The sequence below is a fragment of the Schistocerca americana genome, chromosome 11, assembly GCF_021461395.2.
Source record: "Schistocerca americana isolate TAMUIC-IGC-003095 chromosome 11, iqSchAmer2.1, whole genome shotgun sequence".
Lineage (NCBI taxonomy): Eukaryota > Metazoa > Arthropoda > Insecta > Orthoptera > Acrididae > Schistocerca > Schistocerca americana.
Window position 1 is genome coordinate 178,968,689 of NC_060129.1, and position 9,322 is coordinate 178,978,010.

The following is a 9,322-nucleotide window of genomic DNA, read 5'->3' on the forward strand; positions in this document are numbered from 1 at the left end:
GTAATCCAGAAATCGAAGCTGCTTTATTATGAGAAAAAGATAATTACGTCAGGTAACAAAATAAAAACTTTATGGGATATTGTGAAGACAAAGACAGGTGGAACCAAAAAGGAAGTGGAATAGATAGCTCTAAAAATAAATGGGACTTTGGTAAGATGTACATGTAGTTTTGCAAACCTCTTAAACAAGTACTTTATTTCTGTTACTGAGAGCTTGTGGTTATCAGTTTGGTGAACAGTGCAATGGAGCACCTGAGACCAGTCTTTAAAAATAACTTCAGTAAAATGGGAATGACAATTGCGTTTCCCAAAGAGGTAGTATCCATCATAACATCTTTAAAATCTAAGTATTCCAGTGGGTATGGTAACATATCAACAAAGTTAATCAAAGCATTCTCATACGAGTCGAGTTCTATCTTAAGTTATTTGTGTAATCAATCTCTTATCAGTGGAACATTTCCAGACTGGCTAAAATATGCTGAAGTTAAGCCTCTTTACAAGAAGGAGGATAAAGAGATACCATCACACTATTGACCAATTTCACTTTTGCCAGCTTTCTCAAAAATATTTGGAAAGGTTGTGTTCAAGAGTCTCCTTAAGCATCTGACTGCAAATAATATATTTTCCAATTCACAGTTTGGATTTCTTAAGGGTTCTGATGTAGAGAAAACTATTTACACTTACAGTGAGAATGTACTTAATTCATTGGATAATGAATTAGAGGCTACTGGCATTTTCTGTGACCTGTCAAAAGCCTTTGACTGTGTGAACTACAACATTCTCTTAAGTAAATTAGAATATTACAGTGTCACTGGCAATGCTATGAAATGGTTTGAGTCTTATCTGTCTAACAGGAAACAAAGGGTGTCACTGCGAAATACCTGTGCAGTAAGCAGTCTGTCTTCACCTGACTGGGAATTAATTGCATGTGATGTTTCTCAAGGTTCCATCTTGGGTCCATTGCTGTTTCTTGAGTACATTAATGACCACTCATCTGTTACATTAGCAAATGCTAAGTTCGTTTTGTTTGCAGATGATACAAACATTGCAGTATGTAGCAAGTCAAGTACAGATTTAGAAACTTTCACTGACATTAATAAGTAGTTTAAGCTAATTCACTGTCATTAAACTTTGAGAAGACCCGCTATATGCAGTTAAGAATCTGTAAGAGATTCCCTTCCAGCATAACGTATGAAGACATGCAGATCGAAGAGGTTGACAGTGTCACATTTATGGGATTACAACTTAATAATAAATTCAGTTGAGAAGGGCATACCACAGAATTGCTTAAGTGTCTTAACAAGTCTATATTTTCCATGAGAATTATATCAGATGTAGGAGATATAAGTATAAAAAACTTGCATACTTTCATTCTATTATGTCATATGGGATCATATTCTGGGGCAACTCATCGAAATAAGCAAATGTTTTTATGGTGCATAGCGTGTGATAAGAATCATTTGTGGTGTAAGTTCAAGAACATCTTGTAGCAACCTGTTCAAGGAACTTTGTATTCTAACCACTATTTCTCAGTATATTTTTTCCTTAATGAAAGTTGTTGCAAGTAATACATCTCTATTTCGCACCAATAGTTCAATACATAGTATCAGTACTAGGAATAAGAACAGTCTATATAAAAACCTAAAATCACTTACCTTTGTCCTAAAAAGCGTCCAATATTCAGGAACACACATTTTTAATAAATTGACAGCAACCATTAAAAACTTGGTTTCAGATAAAGCACGGTATAAACAGTGTTTGAAAGACTTTTTGATAGGCAGCTCCTTCTACTCCATGGATGAATATTTTAAGAGACTGTTAAGCCAGCTTAAATAAAATTTATCGGTTAGATTTCAGTTTTGACAACACTTGGTCACAACAGTGAAGATTAAGGTATTTTGTGTAAGATAAATTTATTAATAGTTCATAACCGTGTTTCATTCTGACAGTGTGTTAATTCTGTAAATATTAGCTGTCCTAGTTTACTGCATTATATTGACCTGTTTCGACTATCTCCTGACAAATAATCAGAGTAGTAAGTATTATATTCAAATGTTTTATGTTTTTATGATATACTTTCTGACATGTTCCACAAACAAGAGAATCATCTCATTTTTTGGGTCTATGGACCAAACAGATTCAGAAGGATGTCGGTTGCAGTAGATACTGGGAGATAAAGCAGCTTGCACAGGATAGAGTATCATGGAGAGCGCATCAAACCAGTCTCTGGACTGAAGACCACAACAACAACAACAACAACATGGTACGAAAACTGAATCTAATCTAATCTACGAAGGAGTGAGTGTCCCACAGCTTCTTGTTGAAAGTGACATACGTTCTAACATCCCCTACAAATTTTAAACGAGCCTCACTTAACAGCTGCTCACTCCTCTTGTTCCCTAATGTTTCAGCAAATGTAAACTATCAAAAAACACGAAAAAATTTCCCTGAACTTACCCAAAAATGAGGCCACTAATGAGGCAGTACTAGCATCAAGGATGGGTAGAAACAGGCTCGGAGTTAACCGTTCCTTTCTTTCGCCTTTAAACTATCTCCTTAAGCAAAGCTTCCTTATCAGCTCAAACTATTGCTGTCTGCTCCAGGAAGTGCTGAATCGTCTCCTGGTTTGAGAGTTTTTGACCAACAGATGATTTTGCTTACTACCACCACCACCTCAACCATACAATAAACCAACTAGAAAAGAAATAAATGGAGAAAACACAAACTTATAGTCTCAAAAAACTTAAAGTCGGTACTGACTTGAAATCTGGTACTGATGGTCACTGCTGCTTCATCCTCTTCGCTTCTGCCCTCTTCTGGTCCAACGTTACAGAGTCCAGCTATTGTTCTGACACCAAGTGCAATGGACTATTACTTTGGGCTTGCTGAAGAAGTACATTCCATGTTTGTAAATGTAAATAAACTGATTTCATCCACAAAGAAAGCGTTTCTAAAGGTTTCTGCTCGCATCAAGACCTACAAAGAAAAACTACCAAATGTGCCTTTACTTCCCAAACCAGTGGTAACTCGTTGGGGTACGAGGTCGAAAGCTGTGTTGTTTTACAGTGAATATTTCGAGGCCATTATAAGAGTAGTAAACGACTTCGATAGCGCAGAGGCTTTCGCAGCTTGAGAGTGCAAGGAAGCTTTTAATGATTCCACTATTAAAAAGACATTGCTGTGACAGGCACTCATTTTTCCCATCTACTTGCAAGTATAAAAAAGCTTCAAACTCAAGGTTTGGTGTTGAATGAATCTATTCAGGTAATGAATAAAATTAATCTAGTGAACTCCTCACTGCTGGAGGTATTCCCAAGAAAACTTAAAGAAAAGTTTGAAAACATTTTAAGCAATAACTCACGCTTTGAAGCTTTGTGCCAAATTGATAGTTTTGTTAATGGGATGGGAGAACGTTTACCAGAGTAGTAAACATAGCACCGAAATTCAGATACTGCCGAGTTACCTCAGTTGACGTAGAACGATCCTTTTCTGCTTATAAAAATATTTTGAGTGATCTAAGACAAAATCTTATTACCAAACATTTGGAACAGTAGTTGGCCACTTATGTTTACAATAGTAGAAAATTTTAAAATATACTGTAAATGATGCTTTGGTCCAGTAGTATCAATTAAAAGTTAATGCTGTTCTAAAAATTCATGACTGTATATTGCTTTTTAAATAAAATCTTACAGAGTTTCTGAGGGTGCCTCTTTGTGCATGATGTATCTCGAAGTTGGTCGTGTCCATATCGATTATTTCGCTGTGACTCACTTGCATCGTGTCCACTTGTTACCAACAACAATAGCAAAGAATGATCAATTCTTGAAACACAGTATGTGTCCCATATTGCAAATTTTTATTAAATATCCCAGAAAGGCCCCCTTCCTAACCTCTACCAGAAAGTATTCAGTAAATGACATCAGCTTTCTAAATGTCCCTATTTTCCTCATGGCCTGCGCTCTTCCTCGTAATTGATGAGCGCAGTTTCGACTTTTGAGATGTGATGCACGCAGTAACTATGAAGATTTTTATTATTTGATCTTGTATATTTATTTGTTATGAACTGCAAATTAAAACTGAAGAAACTCCAAATAGGCAGGAATATAAGGAGATGGGACTTGGAAAAACTGAAAGAACCAGAGTTTGTGGAGAGTTTCAGAGGAAGCATTGTGGAACGATCGAGGAGAACAGGGGAAAGAATACAGTAGTAGAAGAATTGGTAGCTTTGAGAGCTGAAATAGTGAAGGAAGAAGAGGATCAAGTAGGTAAAAAGATAAGTGCTAGTAGAAATCTTTGGATAACACAAGAGATATTGAATTTAACCGATAAAAGGAGAAAATATAAAAATGCAGTAAATGAAGCAGGCGAAAGGGAAGATAAATATCTAAAAAATGAGTTCGACAGGAATTGCAAAATGGCTAAGCAGGAATGGCTAGAGAACACATGTAATGATGTAGAAGCCTATTTCACTAGAGGTAAGGTAGATGCTGCGTACAGGAAAACTAGAAAGACTTTTGGATGAAAGAGAACCACCTGTCCAAATGTCAAGAGCTCAGGTGGAAAACCAGTCTTAACCAAAGAAGGGAAAGCAGAAAGGTGGGAGGAGTATGTAGAGGGCTATACAAGGGAGGCAATATTATAGAAACGGAACAGGATGTAGAGGAAGATGAGAAGAGAGACATGATACTTCGTGAAGAATTTGACAAAGCACTGGAAGACTTAAGTCGAAACAAGGTTCTGGGAGTAGACAACATTCTATTAGAACTGATGATAGCTTTGGGAAAGCCAGCCATGACAAAACTCTTTCATTTGGTGAGCAAGACGTATGAGACAGCCGAAATACCCTCAGATTTCAAGAAGAGTATAATAATTGGAATGCCAAAGAAAGGAGTTGCTGACAGGTATAAAAATTACCAAACTATCAGTTTAATAAACCGCAGTTGCAATATACTAACTCGAATCCTTTACACAAAAATGGAAAAACTGTTAGAAGCTGACCTCGAGGAAAATCAGTTTTCATTACAGAGAAATGTAGGAACCTGTGAGGCAATACTGACACTAAGACTTCTCACAGAAGATAAGTTAAAGAAAGGCAAACCCACCTTCCTGGAAGAATGGATTGGTTGGTAGGACACATTCTGAAGCATGAAGGAATCACCAATGTAGACAAAGAGAAAGCTTTTGATAATGTTGAAGTTAAAGAAAGGCAAACCTACCTTACTGGAAGAAGGGATTGGTTGGTAGGACACATTCTGAGGCATCAAGGAATCACCAATTTAGTACTGGAGTGATGCATGGAGGGATAAAAATTGTAGAGGGAGACCAAGAGATGAATACACTAAGCAGATTCAGAGGGCTGTGGGCTGCAGTAGTTACTCAGAGCTGAAGAGGCTTGCACAGAATAGAGTAGTGCAGAGAGCCGTATCGAACCTGTCTTTGGACTTAAGCTCACAACAAAAACAACAAGTTCATGCCTGTTGCTAGGAAGTCTGTTGGTTTTGTGCTGTGTGCTGTTGTGATAGTTTGCAATTATGGATACGTTTGTAACAAGAACGAAGAGAAAAACCAATTTTGATTCTGTACTACCATCGTGTTAAGTTAAAAGCATATATGCTCTACCATAATAGCCTGATTATGTATCTATGGCCATTTAATGTTAGCAGTGGGGTTGTTATTTGAAGAGTGGTAGAATACTGGCGTTGAAGTATTTCAGTATCTCAGAAGGCAGAAAAGTGGTAAACATAATAAAAAATAACATTAAATTAAAATCAGTGTATAAAAATTCATTTGGATTTTCCTGTGTCGCCCGAAAATCGCTTTAATCAACAAAAATATAGCCCAAAATCGATGGTTGCATTTCTTTAAAAAATTTGCTCAAAATAATGTTTAGAAAATATATCATAGTTTTTTTAAGAAAAGCTTTTCTTGCTCAATTATATATACTGTTCCTATGATAGCCTCTCAAAATCAAAGTATAAATTATATGTCCAATTCGAACTGCCACCCCTTTTGACAAAATCCTGGCTACGTCCTTGTGTCGGGTCGTCCCTCAAGTGTTGCTGAAGGGCTTATTTCAGTAGTGATACAAGTCCATTACCCCCACATTTCTGCCTAAATTGCTTCTGAAATTAATGATCCAAACAAACAGATAGAAAGATTCATCTCTAACAAGAAACCGTATGTTTGAATATTTCTGGTATCTCAGCTGCAGATTTTTCAGCGCTCATTTAACTTTAGGACTCTGTATCTCGAACCTTCAGATGTGAACATGGACTCTTGCATTAATTTACATCATACATTTCACGTATGTTTCCCATTTCAAACATAGGAAATAATGAAATACCAAAATTATCAGAATCATAGCTGCAAGGACTTTTAACAACAGTTTGTTAAACTATAACACATGACATAACACACCAAACGGCTACACAGCAGCAGCACCCAAACGTAGTCATCACCGCACAAAGCCGTGTTACGTTTTCAGCACCCTCCGAGCGGCTGAGTCTACTCACTTGACGGTGCAGTGGGCGGCGGTGAGGACTGCTGTTGGGGTGATGAGCGACCCGCCGCATATAGCGCTTCCATCGCCGACGACGAGGGCCAGGTATGGGAACTGGCCGACACCTGCCCGGTGGCCAACGATGGAGTGAGATCCTTCCCTTTTAGTTCGGCTGCACAACTCTGAAAGAAGACGTGATGTTGCAATGAAAGTCTGCTCAATTCTGTGCTCTTTTCATTACTTCGGCATCCACTGCAGACACTCTATCAATGTCTAACTGAGTCCTTCAGACAGAAGACTGTTTCTCTTTTTTTTTTTTTTTTTAAAAAAAGGAAGATTGGGTTTAATGTCCTCTCCACATCAAGGTCATTGGAGACCGAGTGCAAGCTTGAATTGTGTCAAGGACGGGGAAGGAAGTCCATTGTGCCCTTTCAAAAAATGGTTCAAATGGCTCTGAGAACTATGGGACTTAACTTCTCAGGTCATCAGTCCCCTAGAACTTAGAACTACCTAAACCTAACTAACCTAAGGACATCACACACATCCATGCCCGAGGCAGGATTAGAACCTGCGACCGTAGCGGCCGCGCGGTTCCAAACTGTGGCGCCTTTAACCGCTTGGCCACACCGGCCGGCTATGTGCCCTTTCATGGAACCATCCTGACATTTGCCTTGAGCGACTTAGGGAAATCACAGAAAACCTAAATCTGGGTGGCCAAACGCGGGTTTGAACTATCGTCCTGCCAAATTCGTCTTTTTTCACATGTCAAACTTTCAGACAGCAGATGTTGGTGGTGGTGTTGCACAACAGACGCTTTTGGTTACAACAGGAAATTACCTGAATTATCTACACCTTATTACAGATTTACTCTGTTTGTATTTACTCTGTCAGCTTTTACAGTATGATTCCAATCTTTGTTTTCCGTACCCATTTTAGAAACTATGTCTAAGAAAAGAGATGTTTATTAAAAGATAACATCACCTTCTCCTTGCTATCACATAACAGATTTCGTGGGTGACCACTCCCAATAACTAATCCCAATAACTAACACGCAACAAGCACTGCTCAACTTATTTTACACACACACAGATATCACTTCTTGAGTGAAACAAGGGTATCTCAGTTGAAGTACATCGCAAAACTCCAATTCACATATCCATGTGGCTGCACCTAAAAGATTATCTTTTAAATAAAATCAGATAAAATGTCTTCCCTTGACAAAATCTCATTTTTGATTTGTACTCACCTAATCAAATCATACATATAAGAACAACATCCTGTTCAACGTTATTTCGGTGTTTTTAATTGATTTTTGTTCTGTAATGCTTTTAGCCACTGTGACCACCAGTACTGCACATCAAATCAATATCCTGTAAACACTATTTCTAGACAAATAGAATTTTCAGTCTTAAAAGAGTTGTAGTGTTTATTATGTTGCACTGCATCTTCCATAAAACTCACAGCGTAATTTGCAATTATGTTAATGGATAGTTTTTTGTCTGATGGCAAGTATGTTAATTGAGATGGGACTCAATTTCCGTATTGTATAATGATGTGCTGGTAAACCTGATGACAGCCGTGCTGATATTCAAGCATTTCAGATATATGGTTTGTTTGTACTGGAACATTCTGTAAGGCTTTTGCTAGTAACTCAAACCTACCTTAGCCTATAACATCAAAACGATGCCATGAATTTGTAACTATGGACATAACGATAATATATGCTGCAACCGTATCCACAAAAACTGTAGATTTCAGTATCCACTAACTGACCTCGATTAAATAGCAGAAAATCAACATTGTTCTACAACATTACCCCACAACCATACCATTCCAGCTATAGAGCTATGGGCACTGTACAGGCTACATTTCATCAAAATCACATCACAGAGAAGAAATCGCGATTTAAAGTTTTGCTAAAACTTTCTTGTTTGTCTGTCTTTGAACACACTAATCTCCAAATCCAGTAGATAAATTTTCGTGGGCTTTTCACAAGTAACATGTATATAGCTTTGGGCACATTTTTGTATTAATTTCATTAAAAATCAGATCAACGAGAAAAACATAATCATAGATACTATAAAAAAATGTGTATGTGTGTATGTTTCACAAATCTGTTGAAATCACATGTCAGTTACTGTATGAAAGGAATTTCTGTGAAGATAAGAACCACTTATTTGCCAGAGGGGTGGGTATGAAAAAGAAGTGTAGCCCATGATGCACGAAAATCCAGATTTCATCTATGAAGTATTTGAGAATGAGAACACTTAGTGACTTGCAACAAACTTTATACACAATTTCAAATTGTTAAGAACTTTTTCTCGCTGACCCGTCCCCCCCCCCCCCCCACTCACCCCCATTACACACACTATGATGAATCGAAGAAAGTTTTTCACTTACTACATTTTTTGCCATTCATATTCGGCATCAGGTAAGACATTTTAGGTTATTACTCTTTACTACTAACTATGTTGGCAGCACTTTTTGTAAACAGTATCACATTTGCCACTGAAAGTACCTACAAAATTTTAGTTCAGTATATATCATCTTGTAACACTGAGATGCATGAAAAACTGCTGCATCATGTTTCATTTATTATTGCTAATCTGCTGAACCGATTTCAATGAATTCTGGAAAGAGAAAGCTTGAACCCTGAGAGAACATAGGAAACTTAAGAAATTGTGTAGTACAAGAACATTACACCAGATAAAGCTCTTTGAAAAAGTTATTTTCCCTTTGACTTTGTGAAAATGCTTTTCTTGGTTCATATGTGCTATGTGATATGATTGAAAGTAATGAAAACACTCTCTGTACAAACTTCAAT

At 37.4% G+C, this 9,322-nt stretch overlaps 1 protein-coding gene across 1 annotated transcript in view; it reads right to left on the reverse strand.

Moving 5' to 3' along the window:
* Positions 1-8,330, reverse strand: part of LOC124553497 (kallikrein-8-like) — a 166,310-nt gene extending 157,980 nt beyond the window's left edge. Inside the window, exons 1-2 of the mRNA XM_047127351.1 lie at positions 8,315-8,330; positions 6,512-6,680 (exon numbers count right to left, since the gene is read on the reverse strand). Coding sequence (XP_046983307.1) covers positions 6,512-6,680; positions 8,315-8,330 — 185 coding nt within the window. The remainder of the gene's footprint in view (positions 1-6,511; positions 6,681-8,314) is intronic.
* Positions 8,331-9,322: the final 992 nt, after the last annotated feature.